The following is a 19,633-nucleotide window of genomic DNA, read 5'->3' as shown; positions in this document are numbered from 1 at the left end:
GAGCGGCGGGGTCACGTGGGGGGGCGGTGCCGCGCTGCGGACCGTTCCATTACCCGGCGGAAGGGGGGGCAGGAGGAAGCCGGGCGAAACCACAGCACCGCCGCGGGCGGGAGGCGGGGCCAGCTCGGGGCGCTCTCGTGACGCGACGCTGCACGGGGCGGCGGCGCGCGGCGGCAGCGGGAGCGGGGCAGGGCAGGGCAGGGAAGGGAAGGGAAGTGCCGAGCGGGAGCGGGAGCCGCAGCCCCCTCGTTTCACCACAATCGCCGCCATGGGCCGGACACTTGCGACATTTACGTTCCCCCTCGCCGTCGTTTCCGTGGCGTGCTGCCTCTGCGGGATGGCCGCGAACCTAACGATGACCGACGGTGAGTGATTCGCGCCCTCCCCCCTCCTTTCCTCCGGGAGCTGCTGACGGGGCAGCCCCGCCCCGTGCCCGGCGCTGTGGGGAGCGAGGCGGGCTCCGCGCACCGAGCCCGGCGGGGCTGTCCGTCTGTGCGCGCCGGCTGCCGGACCCTCCGCGGGCGGCGGGCCGGGAGCGCCGCGGAGCCCCGGGACCCGCCGGGACCCGCCGGGACCCGCCCTGCGCTCCCCCGGCGCTCGCTCGGCCGCCGCCGCCGCTTCCTGCGAGCAGCGGCCGCAGCCCGTCGAGCTTTTGAGCCGCTCTCCTGCTTGTGCCGGTCTGGGACCCGTTATCCTGTGCTACCCCCCCTTGGAGGAGGGAGCCGGTGCCAGGGAACGGTGGGCGGCTGCTTCTTGCACCTTGGAACGCGTCTGGGAGCGGGGGTGCCTTGGTGCAGCCGTGTCGTTCTGGCCCGGCTGCCGCGTGTTCTTGTCCCGCTGTGAGCCCCGTTAGTCGTCCCGCGGGTTTGGCCCCAGTTGCTCACAGCTCGGGCCCTGTGGGCTGTTTGCCAAAGTGTTTGCGGGGCCGAGAACCGCGAAACGTGACGCGAGCCCCAAAACGGGGGGACAGCAACACAAAAGAAAACAGAAAGTTGTCTCTGGAAGCGCTTCAGTGTTCCCTGGCCGCGTTCCGTAGTGGCGCTGGCTCCAGCCGAGGGTGACGCTGCCCGGTCACCGCTGCTCCAGCCCGCAGGGATCTCCTCCGGCCCTGCCCCGCCGGCGGGATGCGGGCCGGTGCGGAACACCCTGCGGGAGCGGCAGCCTGGGCTGCTCCGGGACTGCTCCGCCTGGGGTTAGCGCGCCGCTCCGCTGCCACGGGAGAGGGCGCTGTTGGGCCGGCAGGCCAGACCCCTCCAGTGGTTCCTGGTTCCTCCTCGACTAGGAGGAGTATCCGAATTTACCCTGTGCGAGAGCCAGCACAAGGGGTTTATCTTGGGATAAACGTCAGCTTGGCTAGGCTGAAAAGCTGAGTTCGTGGTATCAGGGTATTTTTTTTTTCAGTGGAGAGCAGGTGTCTGCTAATGGGGAGAGTTGGGGAACTTGCTGTTTTCCCATGTAAAAGACCCCACAGAGCCTTTCACACCAGGAGGTGTCATTGGGACAATGTCTGAGACCCTGATACAGATTCTGAAGTTAACAGCTCATTGATAAAAACGTCTCCTAATCCTTTACTCTTGCAAATCTGATCCTTCACTGTGTTAGTCTGGGAAGGCTGTTCTTGGAACTAAATTAGAAGTCCTAGTGTAGCTTGTATAAGTTGGCTCTACCAACTGTCTTCCTGTCTTAACAGACGTAGTGTGCTAAATTTTCCACATACCAGTGAGGAGTCTACAAGACTGAAGGTTGCTCATTTGTCAGAGGCCACTGTGTGTGCTGTGATCATTCCTCAGATGTATATCCACCATTATTGACTGACTTTCCCCCTCCCCTGAAATCTGTTATCGAGAAACCAGTCATAAAGCTCTTGAAGTGCTTTGGGTGCTGCCTTCCTAAAGAGAATAGGGCATCTGTTGCACACCTCACTGATGCAACCTCAAAAAGGTCTTTTCATATCTTCTTATGTGAAAGGGAAGGAGTGGTGCCAGCCTTTCTGACCTGATCCTGCCATAACTAAGAGAAAGGCCGTGTGGATTCAGGCTTACTTTGGATTGTCAGAATACTGCAGTTAGATAGTGTACTTGTAGCTGTTATTTGAGAGGTAAATGAGCATGCTGCTTGCCAGAGATCTGTGGATAGCAGCATTCCTTTCATGGAGAAAAGTGAAAGGTCACCCCTAGGTGCCTGGAGTGGGTGGATATGATGGGAAATGTGCTGGAGAGCATGCAGCAGAAGGAGTTGTGGGTTGTATGTGGGTTTGCTGAGTATGATGCCTGTATGAGTAAGTCTCAATTAAAACTAATGTGGTAAAACTGTAGATTATGAGAAAATCTTACTTGATCCAGCTAGTGGATGTGTTGTCGTGGTTTAAGGTAAGTGTTTGACCTGAGACTGATGTAAAAAGGCAGCTGGACTGGTTAGGTTGCTGGCTTCTGCTGTGATCAAAATACAAATAGATTGACTTTTTTTCTGCTCTCCTTTTTATACATGTGTACATTAATTTCTCCAGGTTCTTGTCTTTATTTCCCACACTTTGATTGCTTTCTACTGTATTTATAGCTGGCTGCATTACCTAAAGCTCAGGTTCAGTCTCAGTTGCAGTGAGGTTGGGAAGCAGTGCTCTGTACCTAGTGTTCTCCTGTGTAAAGCATGCAGTTTCTGCTTGGAGAGTAGGGTTCTTCTCACTCTGGTTTGCTTTGAGGAATCTTGAGCTGCCAGTTGAGCACTGGCTTTACTGGGCTGCCTGTGATAAGATTTTTCACGTATTCATTCATGCAGCTTTTGGTGTTAGTATAGTGGATTCAAAAGCTTTGTAACTTCAAACTAGAACGACTTGAACCTCAGTACTTTATGGAATTCCTAAAGCTATGCTGTCCGGTGTTATTTTGTTGAGTTGTTTTTAAGTTCAATACAGTCTCTAATGTAACTTTATTTTTTCATAGTTTCCACAGTTTCTCCTACCAGTGTTACTACACCCAATGTCACTGTAACACCTACTTCCAATGTCACTGTAACACCCACCAATGCGACCACAGCGTCTTCCAATGCGACCACAGCATCTTCCAATGCTACCACGGCGTCTTCCAATGCTACCACGACCAGTACTTCCACCACAGTTCATACTCCTATAGGTAATACAGAAACACTGAACTCAGAATGGCAGGAGACTGGGAACTGGTGAATAACATGAAAGACAGTGGCTTCTTCCGCAGTTCACTGTAGTAGCTTGGCTACTAAAAATCTGATGTGCAGAACGCATTAAAGGTTCTAAGGTTTGGAAGAAGTGGATTTTAGAAGACTCTTAGTTATGTTGGCAGGAAGCATTTTCTGTGTTAAAATTGGCTCAGTGGTAATTGAATTAGTAACTGCCACTAATTATGAATTCTTAGGAGCTTGGGGGTTTTTTGTTTTTTTGGGATTTTTTTTCCAAAAATTTCTCTGCCATCTCTACAGTGAAATTATTTTTTAAAAAGTCACTGAATCTTTAAAAACTTGCTGATCAAGGGAGCTGGGAGGTAACAAGTTGGTACTTGATTAGGCTCAGAGCAGCCTAATGTACAGTATGATTAGCTTTGAGTAAACCCACAGATGCTGACACTTGTCCCAGGCACATAGTGGAATACTGATTAATTTTTAGTAATACTAATTTTTAGGGTAGGGGGAGAGGTCAGAGACCCAGCTTAGGTGGCTTGGTGATGAAAGTTTTTAGGAGACAGTTTCATTTTAGGTGAGTGGTTTTATTCTAGTGATGGCATTCACAGTGTTTTGAGGACAGAAGAAAGAGTGTGTTTGTTTCTCCTGTCTAGAGGTGTTAGATTAGGTACTTTTTAGTACAATTGATACTAACTGATTCTAATGAAAGTCTTTTGCCTAGATGCAGATTCTCGGTTGTCTTGAAGCAGATCTCTTGATCCTTGTTCAAATACCAGCATTTATATGAGCGCTTGAAAGAAAAGTCATTTTGTCTGAACAAAGAATCACTGATCTGTGGAGAACCTTGAAGTATTTGGGTAACAGTAGTATGCAAGTTTGAAAATAATCCTTGTTGCAGGAACTTGGCTTTATGCCATGCAGCTCACCACCTTAATTGTGTGGGATACAGACTGAGGGCAAAGGTTATCCTTGTTAAAGCAAAACAGGAAAAATCATTTGCATAGGAACGTCAGTGCTTGCAAACTTTGCTTTGGAGTTTATGGTGTGTACGTACTGTCTTCTCTCAAACAGCCAACGTCACCAATGCAACTACTCTTGCTCCTCCGCCTAAAACTACCGTGACTTCAGCCACCACGACAGCCCCTCCTGCAGGTAACTCTACAACTGCCATAATTCAAGCATTAATTACTTAGAAATCAGTGTTGCTTTAAGAGTGTTATCTTGAAAGACTCACCAAGTGACACCACTGGAGTAATATTAGTGTATCTGGTGTTGTCACTTCTAACTTCCTGGCAAGTCTTTTCGTTAAGGTGATGTATGCAAGTATCAAGGTTATATAGCCTGAGAAATAGAGCTAATTAGTGAGATACAAAAAGTCAGAAACATGTTGGTCAAATGAGATCAGCTGGATGATTTTAATAGTGTGGTTGGAAGTACCTTGTTAACTCCCCTGTCTTTGGGAGGTGGTATTTTGTTCTTGCAGCATAATAATGGGATGGGGTTTTTTTTTGTTTTTGTTAAATGAAATTGTTCTACAGTGACGGGAATAAGCTGAAGAATTTTATTTCCAAGTCAGTCCTAAGTATGCCATTTAATGAAAAGGTCTCACAAAGCAAAGCTCTTTAAAACTACCCATCAGCAGATGGCTTTTATTTCCAGGCTTGTATTTGTGACTTCAGCTGTTTTTTTAAGCCTAACTCTTGGGGTAAAGTACAGTAGATGGAAGACAAAAATTTATGTTAAATTTAAGCAAAAAAAAAAAAAAAAACAGGAGCAAGGAGCTGTGACTGGAAAGTATGTCTTGAATGTGGGCATATCAATAATATATTCTATGTAGAGGAGGAAGGCTTTGGCTTTTTGAAGTACAAATAAAGTCCAGCTGGGTATTGCTCAGTTTTGAGGTCTGGAGCAGTTGGTCTATAAATAGCTCTAGCCTTGTACAAACAGCATTTAATCAGAATTTCAGTACCAGTAATCTAAATTCAGATGCTGGCATGGCTTCACTTTTGATTCTTTTTTGATTTCTTATTGGTGTTTTGATGTTTTAAGTACTCTTAATACAAGGAATCCAGTACTTAAATCTGTAGAACTGTGGTGAGCATTGTGCACTTACGGTTTCTAATTTGCTGTTTAACAGGTTCAACTACTACTGTGGCTCCTGTACCTGCTCCACGCAAATCTACCTTTGATGCTGCGAGTTTCATAGGTGGAATTGTCCTTGTTCTGGGTCTGCAGGCTGTTCTTTTCTTTCTGTACAAATTCTGCAGATCTAAAGACCGAAATTACCACACGCTTTAGGACCTGGCCCTTGGTAATGGACTAGTAGCCCAACACCTGTAGTTCACTGAACCAAAATATTTTCTGTTGCTCGTGGATGACAGCAGTTCATAATATCCTTTAAATCTCTAAAAGAAGACTTCAAATGAATATTTTTGCAACATTATACTTGGCAAGAAGTGATATGAATCTCTTCAACAGGATTACTTGCAATATGCTGCATGGGTTCTAATGGCTGTTTTATTTTCCTTTAGTGGCTGCTGATGTGGGACTTTTCTTGGTAACGCCAAATGTAGAATGTTCAGAGATTCTTATTCAGTGGTAACACTGTCCAGTAGACAATCTTAAAATTACCTTCTCTGAAGGCTAATATAAACAACATCTGATACAGTATACCTTCAGTTTTATCAAGATGTGAATTATTAGTGACTGATTTCAGGGAGTGAAATACTATTTGTAGTAGCTTATGGCTCTTACAGTGTGTTGCTAGAAAGATGGGCAAAAATGTAGAATTAGATAATGTCTTAACAGAATAGCATAACCCTTTTTTTTTTTACACAAGAATAAAAGTTGCCTCATAAAATACTTCATTCAAAACAGAATTCCTATGCCATTTCAAATTAATGTTGAGGGTGGATGTAGGAGTAATCCTCCTAATAGGGAAGTAAGTATTAGTGCCTTAAAAGACTAAATTTCAGTAGGCTGTAAGAATGTCCCAGCTATATCAAAGATAAATAAAATTTTTAAGTATTTACTTTACGTAGGAATATAAAATACATGTGACTTGAGCATTCCAGTTAAAAAAAAAATACCCTGGAATAACTGTCCCTTAGTGATTTTGTTTTAGAGTGAGGAGTACGGTACAGCGGTGTTCAGCCACAAACCAAAGCTTTGGCTTGTTTACCTTTTGTTCTGGCCTACAAAGACCAACCATAAAATTAGTGATATAATTCAGTTCATTCCCTGTATAAAAAGGCAACAGCTCACAATTATACTTGAAATACTGATGTTTGGGAAATCCTGATGTTTTTGTTATTCAAATGGTTCTTAAAACTTGTTGCAATTAATTTCAGTAGCTTGGGTTGTTGTTATTTTTCTTTGTTGCCCTCCTGTATGTCTGCTTGCTGAGGGAGCAGTTAAGGGTCATTCAGAGGATCTGCTGATTTGATCCTAGTCAGGACTGCTGTAATCCTGGGACCGCAGGCTACACCTTTTTTCTGTCCCTTCTCCCTTTCCTGACTTCAGGTTCGTGCCACCTTGCAGTGAACTGGTTAAGGAAATCTATTCAGTCAAATAGTTCAGGGTTTTTTTTTTCCCCTTGGCTGGATGAGCCGTGTGATCTGAGTATCAAAGGTACGTCATCTCCAATGCAGACTGACTTGACCACCTGTGAAAATAAACCCACAGGAAAACTGGATGTAGAGATAAAATCAAGTGGTGGAGGTAGCACATAATGCATAGCTTCTGATGATATCCCCTGATCATCAGTTTTGGGATAATATGTAGTACCGTCTTACTAGCTCTGACTTGACTGGAACTGGGCACCCAATACAAAAATAGCATTGATAACAGATAATAGTCATGGCAGTGGGACTTGAATTATGGAGCAAATTAAGTGCATTTCAGTTGGAAACTTGAGGTGTACAGTGTTGCTTTCTTGTGTTCTTCTAGTTTGAATGGCATTGTTTCTGTTGTGCTGCATAGAAAACTCAAATTGCTACAAAGTGCGGAGGTTACTCACCAGTACTGTATCTTTGAGTTCATTAGCTTTTGGTTTTCTAAACAAAAATAAGACAATCAGCTCAGGTTTATGAAAACAGCAGTGAGCAGCCAGTTTTCAGCAACAGTATGTGTGTGAGTTAGAGGGTGTATCCTTAGCCTTATTGTGAAATCACTTAAATCTGTCCTTTCCCTATCTAAGAACTATTTTCCTACATTTATTTGTTTAAAAAAAAATCCATGAGCTTGTATTCTGTGCTTTGAAGTGAACAAAATACTCTTTTGAAATATGACAGTTTGCCTTCAGCTCAGCAAAGCAAACTATATCTAGTATACAACTTTTGGCCTCAAAGGGCTCTTTTGGGAAACTTTCAGAAAAGTCCTAGAGAACACTTCATAGCGTGGAAAACATTGCCACAAAAAAGTTGCTCTGTAAAATGTTGCTGAAATGCTTATTCGTGGGCTTTGCTAATCCTGATTTAGGTTGATGATAAAGTATGCTGGTAAAGCAAACTAAAAATAATGTTTAAAGTGCCTTAAAATTGCTTACTTGTTTGCCTCAAATTTTGTTTTAAAGGGTAGAAGGGATACCTTGCCTTAGTTACTAAATTTGTTGTGGTGCCAGCAATTGCTATTTTCCAAGACTTTAGGAAACCCAAGATCTCTGGCATGTACAAATGTCTATCTGAAAAACTCAAGTTTGTGCTGTATCAATTTAGTCACGTTCTGGAAGGCCTGCACTACACACCTCTTGCTCATTAGCCTTGCCTCCAAGGTGTAGATCCACAATTCAGAGTCGTGGCTTGAGTTGTTTCCCTTTTGGTTCTTTGGGGGTAGGGGAGGCTGGGTTATACATCTTCACCATGTGCTTGGCTGCCTCACTGTTGAAAGTAATTACTCCTTTGTGAAATGCAGTATCAGCTGATGTGTGCTGTGTACTAGCAAAAAACCTGAAGTAACAACTTGCAGTTTTTCTTGGCCTTGTGTTTTGAAGTGGAAGGTAGCTCATAGATCTGTAGCTGTACTTGCCCCTAAATCAGTTTTAGGCACTGAATTGTAGTGACTCTTCAAGTTATCTGGCTTTTTCTTGAAGCCAACTTGTGCAAATATCAAGCTGTTACCTTAAGAATGTTCTCTGCAAGTGTTGCTGTAAAAGTTTGTATCTTGCCTTCAGTGGAAGAAAACTGAAGCAGTTGTAATCGCAAAACCAAATTGATAAATAAAATCTGTTGAATGGAATTTTACCTGTGAACTTTCTTTAATGTGAGCAATCCCCAAGAGGAATGTCTGCTTGGTGACTCAGAGATGAGCTGTTTCCCATGGGAATTGAGAAATACTAAGGGAAAGAGGAAGAATGCAAAAAAAAAAAAAATTAACTTTGTATTTAACAGAACTGATTCAGATTTAGAATTAGCTCAAAAAGAATTTTCATTCAGGTCATGTTTTTCCATGTTAGCTTACTTATTGTTTTCTGCTTAAAGCCAAAGAGGAGCAATGTATGCATTGTGTTACACTTGTAACAACCTGTGAGGCTTAATACTCCTCTTTCTAAGCAAAGTTTTTAATACTGGATGTCAGGTGGAAGAGGGGCTGCTGTCTGTGTTTGCACAGAGGCTGTTGGAACTTTCATGATAAAGGTACTGCTCTGAGCCTTATTTCTTTTCTGATTGCATAGAACCATGGAGTGGTGATTATTGGCAGGGAGGATCATCTAGTTTCAGCTCCCCTGCCCTGGGCAGGAGCACCTTCTACTAGACTAGGATGGATGAAGCTTTAACATTTCCAGGGATGGGGTATCTACAGCTGCTCTGAGCAACCTCTAGACTCATTCCTGCAGGTCCAATGGATGCAGTGCTTGAGGTGGGTTCTCACAGGAGCAGGTTGGAAAGCAAGAATCACCTTCCATGACCCGCTGATCACATTTCCCTTGATGCACCCCAGGACACAGTTGTCGTTCTGGGCTGTGAGTGCACATTGCCAGCTCACGTTGGGCTTCTCATTGACCAAAATGTCCAAGTCCTTCTGCTCAGCGCTGTTCTCAGTCCGTGTTACCAACAAAGATGTTAAAGCGCTGCTCCCAATACCAAGCCCTTAGGACACCACTCATCACTGGTCTCCCCTTGGACATTGAGCCATTGACTGCAGCTCTGAGTGTGGCCATCCAATGGAATTCCTTATCCACCCAGTGGTCTGTCTGTCAAATCCATGTCTCTCCAGTTTAGAGACAAGGATGTCATGTGGGACAGTGTCAAATACTTTGCACAGGTCAAGGTAAGTGATGTCTGTCACTCTTCCTTCACTCACCAATGCTGTAACCCCATTGTGGAAAGCACCAGATTGGTCTAGCATGATTTGCCCTTAGTGAGGCTGTGTTGGCTGTCACCAATTGCTTCTTTATTTTCCATGTGCCTTAGCACAGATTCCAGGAGGAATTGCTCATTCTTCTTGCCAGGTACTAAGGTGACACTGACCAACCTGTAGTTCCTTGGGCCTTCCTTTTTTTCTTTTTGTTTTTAAAAATGGGGTTACATTTCCCCTTTTCCAGTCAGTGGGAACTAAACCTGACTACCATGACTTCTCAAATATGATGGACAGCAGCTTCATCTGCCAGTTCCCTCAGTCCCACATGCCAGGGAATTTATCAGTATGCTTGAGCAAGAGAAGAGAGGCTGTGCAGTTCTGTGGTTGCTGACTGACTGAAATGATAACCAACTCTGGGGGAAGAAACCTCAGTTTCACATCATGACCTTGATGCTTATGTGGGTAGTGTATCAAGTATGAATGTGTATTGACACGACTCAGTTTTATATGATGAGAAATTGAAAAAAATATAGCTGTAGTTCCAGAAAGGCTGTATGGGAATGAAGGAAACCTAGTGCTTCCTGATGTTATTAAAATTTCTATGCCTCCCAGAAAATCATCCATCTGCTGCACACGGTTAAGGACTGAATTCAGTTTTTGTTACAATGCACAAAGAAAGTCTGGGTACAGTGGTTTATCCTATAGTACCAGTCTGTGTTACTTCTGCTCTTTGAAGACTATCTCCTGTAGGTATAACATTTTTTCTAAAATAGTCTATGAATTTTGCTATACTGAGTAATACTTTAGGTGTTTTAACAAGAAGCTGTGAATACTGGAGACAGCCCTTCCCTTTTTGCTGCTGCAGTGGTATGTTAAGTGCTTCATACTGCTGCTATTGCTCTACTTCTAAATTGGCATTTGGTTTCTAGAGTGTGCTAAAATCACATTTGTTGGCTTCTCTAGTGACAACTGACCTTGGATAGATATCACTCACCTTGTCCTTCATTTATTGCATACCTTAAAAAAGAACTGATGTTATTTGATAGCTGATTCCACAGCATTTCTGGGAATAAAGTTACTTGTTTCAGTGTAGCAGCAAGCATGTATAAATTAAAACTTGCTTCAGTAATTGTGAAGGATGTCAGCCCTATTCTAGGAATCCTGTGTCTCTACATACTGCAGTATTTCTAATGCAACTTTCAGCTCTTTTAATCAGTGTTTAACCAATGCAATGCTGTTAAGTTTTGCCTGAATTTAATTCTAGGTCTTAGTTGCTTATAAAAATAGTGCTTAAGTGTTTGATTGTTTGTGTTCACAAGCATCCGGGCATGTGGATGATGCCAAAAGACACATAGATTAGCATTCTCACTGATCAAAAGCTGCAGTACAATTTGATGCGTCTCTGGAAGATACTCTGAATCCTGTATTGGCTAGGCTATAAAAGCAAGCTTATTTTCTATGTAAGGTAAATACAGATATACTTATGATCATTTTCTGTTTTCTTCTAGGTAGTGTAGCATTGTGGAAGGAGCTGCACTTCTCCTTTCTAGATGGAGAGCAGAGAAGGTGCTGGGGCAGGTCAAGGCAACACTTTTGATGAGTCATCTTTAAACAGACATCAAAGGTTTAGCATGCAGACAGCAGCCTCTGGGGGTGAGAGCCCTTCACTGGGCAGGATGTGGTAGGCAAGGGTTGCAATAGGAAAGCAGTTAAAAAAAAAACCACCAGACATCAATGGTTTTTTTTTGTAAGCACCTAGCTGTGTTTTGCACCACCATGTTCCAAGGCTACCATAATCAAAGGAAGCCTTTTCGTTTCAGCTGATGTCCTTGCCTTTCTGTACTGTGTTGCACTGTCTGTGAAGGGAGGACATGAAGTGCTGCTCTTGCTCAGGAGGGAGTCCTGCATCACCCAGTACCTAAAATGGATTAGCAGATTGAATGACTGGAGCTGGTATTGAACACTGCATCCAGATGCCTTGAAGTACATGTGTACAGCACTGGAGTATTACTGCCTCTCTTTGATTTATGTGTGGGTTATTCTTCCCTTACTTCAAGGTTGCCAGTTCAGTGGTATTTTCCAAAATGACCTGAAATTATTATAAGATGCATTTAGGTTTACTTCTGGGCCAGCCTTTATTGCTGTAGCTATGTGATGACAGTAGGAAGAGACTTCACATTTAGGTGTAGTAATATCCTATTTGCTGTTCTCTCCTTCCATCTGCTAGGCACCTGGAAGCATAAGTAACATATAAAAATATCATTAATCATGGTACAGTACTCAAAAAAATTCTCCCTTAGACCGTTGCTAACTAAACATCTCCTTCCTGCTCCCTTTCCTTAGTCGGTTTTTGGAACTTCTTTTCCCCATTTACTAACAATGCATATTGTCACCTTGCTCTTGAAGATAAATCTTCAAAGGGCTTTGACTTACTGTCCACATGAAACCTGCCTGGGTCTGTATACAAATCACAGCTTGCAAACTAGCAAAAAATCTGCTCATTCTGCAGCCATATCAGCTGATTATCGATGCCATCATTACTTACTGTCTTTGGTCTCAGAGTATTTCCTCTTTTGTCATTGCTTCTTCTTGGGTCAGAATTAAAAAGATATTGCTGGTAATGCTGACAGCTTGTACCTGAGCTGCAGAACCTGAAGAGTTACTAACAGACAGTTAAAGTAGAGCTCAAGTAAATGCAAATGCTGTTGTTTCTGACTTCTTAGAAAAGTGTTAGGGTAAAAGGGAAAAAAAACCAAAAAACAAAAGAACAAACCCTAAGCTGTGAACATTCAGCATAGAATTAATATTTTAATAATATATTGCTTAGTCTGCAAAAAACAGTTTATTCATGGACGATCTTGACAGAAGGTAAGAAAAAAAATTGTAAATAGTTGGAACTACTCACAAAACCTGACATTTTCTGCAATTTTTACAGCTCACCCCATGACCTTTCAATTCATAGTAATGAATGTATCAGCATTCATTGCTTCAGCAAGAGACATCTCAGTGGAGCAGAAGATTCCTGCTGTCACAAATCTACTTTATTATATGAGACTATTTTCCCCACAACTGTGTCTTTTCTGGTCCTGTTGACAGCCAAGATTAAAAGGTGTGGAGACATGTTAAAAGGTGGAGAGCTGTTCCCAGTGACACCAAATTCACTAGTGAATTCCAGTCTTCAATTTAATTCCTGAAAAACAGAGATGCAGCCCCTTAGTACCAACCCTTCAGCTACCAAGAAAAATCCCCAGTGACTCAAAGGCTTTGCTTGCTCTCAGCTTTGATGTGATTTAGCCCTGATTAATATCTGTGTGCAATGTGATGTGATTGTACCACTCCTCACCCCGTATTAGCATGTCCCACTAACTTTAGCTAAAAAGATGAGTGTGCTTTTGCAGTGTGTCTGTAATCCTGCACTTAATATGTTAATTGAGACACTTCTCAGATATGATCCAAGATGTTAGCTGTGGTTAGCTGTTTCTGGCATTATTTCAGGGTGCAGGCCCAAAGGACTCTGGCCTTCTGCTGAAGCAGCAGGAGAGCAGCTGACCAGAGTGCACAAGGACCCAGTCTGGTTAGATGCATCAGGTGTCCACACATTCTGCAGCAGGGGCTTGAGAGGGCTGCCTACACAAACATCACATGAACCCAGGAAGAAGAGCAGCAACGCAAGAGGATAAGAGGAAGATGTGAAAGGAAAAGGACTGGAGAAAATACCTAGAGGACATGACTCAGACTGCTAATCTGTAGATTATTCTTACAAACTGGCTGAAATCTTAGTCCACCTGGGCAATTCCTGAAGCTGGCATGATCTGTTTCAAAAACACCTTTGCCTTTACAGTCACAGCACAGCTATTCAATGTAAGAGTTGCCACCCCAATATAGATCTGGCCAAGTACTGTACGTCTGAAGTCAGGTCAGTAGCACAGTGCAATCAATTTAACAGTAAAGACAAACATGATGCAAGCCTGGAGTGCCTTATCAGAAGTATTAGTGTTAATGCTTTAAAAAAATAGCTTAATGTTGACTTATTATCTGGAAAATTACTTTGTATTCTATTTGTACTGTGGGACAATAGCTGGGCAAACTTCCTTCTACCTTTTGAAATGGAAAGAAATCAAAACTTCACAGTATCCATTAAATATTAGACATAGGAATAAAAATACCACAGGTGAAAAGGTAGCTACAATACATTGCAGAGTTTTGACGCATTTCAGACTATGTGTCCTAGAGTTTGATAGCACTCTTGTATTGAGCACAGAGCTCCAAGCTCCTCAGACAATTTTCCAGCTCTGCATCATCTTTAATAATAGTAACTCACTGCAGGAGAATAGAAAATCTCCTATCACAACTGCTTATCTTGTGCTCAGTGACATCAATGTGACAAGTTTTGCACCAACTCTTTCCCTGAACTTCATTGCATTAAAGCCAGAGAAGCCAAGTATATTTGTGCATTAAGTAAAGACATCTCCCATTTCTTGATTTTCCCAGATTTGCTTTGTGTCTTGTGTTCAGCAGTGTGCTAATGAGCATTTCTCAGTTTCCTGCAGCAGGAACAGCTACCATTTTCCTCTAGGAGGAAACTGTAATTAAAATTGTTGTACTTTATACTCTTCATAGCATAGAAATGGACCTTGAAAGATCATTGGAGTTTTTTTCTGTGTACTTAACTTACTAGGAATTTGGGTATTGCCCATTCATTTTTCTGCATGCATTTGTCAAGACTGACAGTAGGATTTTACTAACACAGAAAAAAAGCAGAAACAGGTAGGGGTAGAAATCCCTAAACAAGCTTTAAAAACGATGTGAATTACGTATTACCTCTAAAAGTTACATCATAAACAGCTGAGAAGAAAGATTTCTGTTAAAAGGTTTAAATTCCAGGTTAAATCAATTAGGGGCTAGAAGGCTCTCACTGCTGTCTTGAAAGCCTCTAAAAAACTCCTGCAGTCATAGGCATATATCTAAGTGAATTACAAGGATGCAGTCTTGTTTGACTGCCCCACATGGTTTCTAAGTAAGCTGTTCCAAGATCAGCACCATTACTGAAGCCTGATTTCCTACCACTTGGGATCTTCTGGCTCCCAATTGCCTCCCCCATTAAATGCAGCTCTCCTTTTATTTCCCATGATATCCCTACAAAGCAAAAGATAACATAAATTATGGTTTAAAGTTATTAAACTTTAAACTGGGTGTATTGTGCTACTTCAGCAGCTGTAGTGTCAGAAAGCATAGATACGGTTTTTAGTCTGACTTTTCCTGAAGTTGGTTTGGTCTTTCTCCTCTACCTAAATGCTTTCATTACAGAGCAGGTTGTCTCCTCTTTTATGTTTGGCTTAAGTTGCCTCTTCCTTCAAAGTTTGAAGAGGCATTCAGAGACATGGACACATAACTCACAACCTGTCTTTACCTGCAGTCACATTCCTCTGGGAAACCGCAGCTTCCAGATCATCAACTTGACATTGCAGTTCATCAACCTGTCTCCTGTTTTAAACTGCACTCTTGGGTTAACTGACTTTGTATCTTAAAGGTGGTAAAAGGATTAATGGCAGCAACAAAAATTCATCATCTGATAGCTCAGTCTCCAAGCAGGGGCCTAGAGTGAAATGGAAAGATGTTGCCTCGTGCACTCAAGTGAATGAGTTCTCTCTGCTTGAAATAATCCATAATTACAGCTTTGCTAAACATACCTATAATCCCTCTGAATGCAAAGTACAGCTTGAATAGTGCAAATTGACGTTCTCATTATTGTTTAATAGGACATCTGGGTTTCAGGCATTGCTGGAGGAAGATAAAAACAATAAAGAGGCTTTTTTCTCACTGTTCTCTGCAGTAACCCTAATTAGACAAGGCCCTACATCCATTTTCAGGGCAAAGGTGCAGGGAAAAAATCAGCATCTCTTCCCTCACCTCTCACACAGACTGTAATTTGCTAACTAAATTCATATTTGAGGTTTGTTAGTGTTAATGACCACATAGGTGATAGGACTGTTGTGTGGCAATAAAAGCATGGGCACTGCAGTTACTCTTTTCTGCTCTGCTCTCCTCAAAGGCTGATACAGCTGTTGACATCTCTCATCTCTTGAAGGGTTATTTTTTAAACAAAGCAAAACAGTTCAGAGCCCCATCAAAGATAGATATCAATGAAATCAATGGCCTCATGTATGTGCACCAACTACTGTGGCTGTGTAAAGTCTCTCATATGATTTTGTTTAGAAAACATGCCAGAAGCCTGAGAAATTATTCCAGCAGAATGGCATTTGTCATCCTGACTCTGGAAAACAAACAATTCACGCTTTCACCTTGATGCTAGAAAAGATTGAAGACAGAATATATTTTGCTCAGTTTAGGAGAGAGACATTCAGATACACTTAGAAAGCTTTTTTCTCAATAGACCAAGAAAGCAACGGCAAGAAGGCTTTTGAGGCAGCAAAATTGTCAGTAGATGGATTCGTCTAGTTAAAGTGTAATCAAGTAGTTTCCAAACAGTACTTTTTTTTTCTCTAGGCTATACTACAAAAGAAGCACTGCACATTTCACAGCCAAGAGCCTACTCTACCAACTCTGCTAAATACAGGGATTGTATTTATTTGGCCAAAACAGTTTTTAAATTGAAGCAGTTAAAGTTCTGCAGCACCTTTCACATGGAGACAATCTTAAGAGTGGATCTGATTTCAGTCACACTAAGTCAATGATTAGCAAATATGCACTAAGATTTAGTCTCAATACATCAGTTCAGTACAATAGCATCAGTTTAATGAAAACTAATGCCATTTTTGAGGTCTGGCTGGCAGACCTTCCCTTCCCAGTACATTCATTTGGTAGTCCAGAGTTTGGGAAACAGTGTTGTAATGTGTGACAATGTGAAACAGAAGTAAGGGCAGAGAGTTCATGTCCAGTGCAGAGTAGATAAAGCCAAAGGACAGCAGTTTGTCAGCTCTGCAACACTGGTATCAAAGCCCTACCTGGAAAATGTCACAGGCACTGCAGACCCAAGAGCACAGCCCCAACAGGGAGGCAGTGTCCAAGCAAGGCTCCAAAGTTCCTAGTTTAGCCTGGTGATGAGAATGGCCATTATGGCAGAGGGCTGGGGCACATCCAAGTCCCCCAGATCCACCAAACCCAGCCAGCTGCTGCTTTATCTGCCCCCCCGTCAGACTTCCCAGGGCTGCCAGCATGTTCTGTCTAACACTGCACACCCATTCCCTCTGCACCAGCACCTCACACAAATTCTTGGGCAGTTTACCTCTTCAGTATGGAGAACACTGCTCACTTTCTAAAGCAAGGATACTGACCCATGGTCAACAGGATGGCCCTGAGAAGTAGCAGAAAGACAATCATAGAATCATAAAGTACGCAGAATTGGAAGGCACCCATCAGTATCCTTGAGTCCAACTTCTGTCTGTGCACAGCCCTATCCTCAAAAGTCACACCCTGTGCCCAAGAGTGTTGTCCAAACTTCTTGAACTCTGTCAGGCTTTGTGCTGTGGCCACTTCCCTGAGGAGCCTGTTCCAGTACCCAACCACCCTCTGGGTGAAAAACCTTTTCCTGATATCAAACCTAAAGCTCTGACACAACTTCAGGCCATTCCCTCGTGTCCTGTTACTGGTCACCAGAAAGAAGAGATCAGTGTCTGTCCCTCCTTTTCTCCTCATGAGGAAGTTGTGGACTTCAATGAGGTCTCCCCACAGTCTCTTCTCCAGGCTGAAGAGACCAAGTGACCTCAGCTGCTCCTCATATGGCATCACCTCAAGGCCCTTCATCTTTGTAGCTTCCTTTGGACACTCTCCCATAGCTTAATGTCTTTCTTATATTGTGGTGCCCAAAACCACCCCCTGCACTCAAGGTGAGGCCACCCCAGTGCAGAGCAGAGCAGGACAATCCCTTCCCTTGCCCAACTGCTGATGTTTTGCTTGATGCATAAGATGCCACCAACAAGTGGACCGTGACCCTAAAGCCCCCAGCAGACTGCGGCTAGCACAGTGCCAAGGCTCCTTCTGCAAGACATATCCAGCACACTTTGATGACTACAGAGAAGCTCTGAAGTTCAGACACTTGAAGGGACACACTGAGATATGTGGTCAGTGTTAAAACGTGAGACATCTCTTCAGAAATGCTAATATTTCCTTTTTTCAACTCAGCATTATGAGTGTATCTGCTACATTTCTTTCTCTTCCCCTTTTTTGTTGAAGACAGTATGTTTTAGAGGGTTTTTCAGCTTGCCTCAAAGAGGCAAGCTCTGCTCTTTTTCTTCTTTCTCTTCAAACAGCTTCTCCATGTTTTTTGTTTTCATTGCACAGATTACTTGTCTCTTGGAAGTTCTTGCTGTTTGTAACTTCCTCTATACTACTTCCAACAGATTTTGTTTCTAAAACATGCAATTATAAACACTTCAGAGTTAGTTACTTTATCCCAGTTCCCACACCCACCTTTTTGATTTCCTTTTAAACCCTGATGATCAATCCTCAGATGTCATGCCCAGCTGAGCTGAATGAAGAGAGACTCAGTCCCACATTGTCTTCATTAATACTGAAGATAATGAAATGTTGCTAAACAAATCTGAATTATCCTAATATCTAAAAAACCTACTCAGACCTAAACCCAAAATAAAATCTGGGTAGTGAAAACAGGGAGCACAGGGGAAGGGTAGGGTGAGTTAGAAACAGAATGGTGTATTTGTATCATTGCTTCTTAGAGAGATAAGCCTCAAAACAACATCCCTGTGGAGAACTCATTCAATTGCAAATAAAAAGTTCACTTGCTTCCAATTTCCTCATTCTGTTGATATTTGCTTTCTGCAACCAGCTTGAGTTCTGCGTGAGAAACTTGTTATTAAAACAATGTATAAAAATGGAAAGAAGGGGAAAATGAGAACAGCTTTTTCAAACGTTGGCGTTTGTACATAGTTTGTAGAGACAGACAGTATGGCTACATGTTAGAATCTGCACTTCAGTCAAATGCAATGGTATTACAAGCCACCCATATCAGGACAAACCCTCCTGTACAGGCAAGGTTGGAAGCTTGCTGTTGGTAAATTCCATCATCATAATGGTAAGGAAGGAATTAGAAAGAAAGGAAAGAACCAGAAGCCGATGTTAAGAAACCAAAAGAAAACAAAACCAACAAAAACTGCTGCTAGAAAGATGATGGATTAAGTGGGTCTTCTGGAAGTAAATTGTCAATGTCAGTGAAGAAAACCAATTTATTAATTTCACTCTGCTGAAAAATCTGAGCATGCAGAATATAAAGCAGTCGCAGCCCAAACATTTTTCACTGGGGAGCTCTCTCAGCCTTACTAAGGTTGGAGTTTCACAGACTGATAAACTCAGAGTGGTGCAATCGATCTACCAGATGTGAATTTTTAACATCACTTTTACCTTCATTACCCTTGTACTGAAATGAGTAAGTTGGTTTGGCTAATCCATGTTTCCCAAACAGGCATTTGTTTCTGATGATACTCCGTTAGCCATATTGTCATTGCTTAATCACATTTTGAAAACATTGTTTCTAATTTCCCCATTTTCAACTTTTCAGGTCTCAACTTTGAAGTTTCACTTTTCCCTAAGTACTTTTTAATGTCTGATCTTCTCTCCCAACATAATTATCTGTAGATTGTAGGCATGCCACACTTCTTTCAGATAAGCTAAACAGATTGAGCACTCTGCTAGAAAGCATTTCCTGCAGCCCTCAAATAATTTTTGGAACTCTTCGCTCATTTTTTTCTCATCTGTTTTACGTAGTACACTCTGGAGCTGGCAGCAGTATTTCTGTGTTGTACAGAGAGCTACAAACTCTTTTTCACTATACCTGCACTGCTCTCCTTTTTATAAACTAGAAGGTTGCAGCATCCATCATTTCCAGTACCACACCACACAGCCAGTCATCTGTCTGTTAAATTCCCTGTCCTGTCCAGGGATGCAGTCACCCAGCTCTGCACAAATCCTGCTTTCTTCTGGTTCGTCATCTCAGCAGGCACTGAAATACTTCTCAGAGGAAGAATCAAGTTACTGAGTTACCTGTGTGATTCTGTCCTCCTGCTCTGCCTACTGCATCATTATTCACTGTATGTGCCTTATCAAATTCACTGACATTCCTCCCCAAATATGTCATTGGTTATTTTTATAATCTATAATTTTATATTTATTTCCAAGCCTCTGACAAAAATATATACTGATAGCTCTGCTA

The 19,633-nt window shown here is 42.5% G+C and overlaps 1 protein-coding gene across 1 annotated transcript; it reads left to right on the top strand.

Annotated features, from left to right (window-relative positions):
- The first annotated feature begins 163 nt into the window (after positions 1-163).
- CD164 (CD164 molecule) lies at positions 164-8,385 on the top strand. Its single transcript, XM_068182998.1, has 5 exons — positions 164-365; positions 1,037-1,192; positions 2,940-3,128; positions 4,222-4,302; positions 5,288-8,385. The coding sequence occupies exons 1-5, from the start codon at positions 269-271 to the stop codon at positions 5,446-5,448; spliced, it is 684 nt and encodes a 227-aa protein (XP_068039099.1). The 5' UTR covers positions 164-268; the 3' UTR covers positions 5,449-8,385.
- The last annotated feature ends 11,248 nt before the right edge of the window (positions 8,386-19,633 follow it).

The sequence above is a fragment of the Anomalospiza imberbis genome, chromosome 3 (assembly GCF_031753505.1).
Source record: "Anomalospiza imberbis isolate Cuckoo-Finch-1a 21T00152 chromosome 3, ASM3175350v1, whole genome shotgun sequence".
In the NCBI taxonomy this organism is placed as follows: Eukaryota; Metazoa; Chordata; class Aves; order Passeriformes; family Viduidae; genus Anomalospiza; species Anomalospiza imberbis.
This window is presented reverse-complemented; position numbering and strand designations above follow the sequence as displayed.

Coding starts and splice junctions, on each gene's coding strand:
- CD164 (XM_068182998.1), top strand. CDS start 269: ATGGGCCGGACACTTGCGACATTTACGTTCCCCCTCGCCGTCGTTTCC. Junction 1,193..2,939: donor CCGGGACTGCTCCGCCTGGG/GTTAGCGCGCCG, acceptor ATTTTTTCATAG/TTTCCACAGTTTCTCCTACC. Junction 4,303..5,287: donor CACGACAGCCCCTCCTGCAG/GTAACTCTACAA, acceptor GCTGTTTAACAG/GTTCAACTACTACTGTGGCT.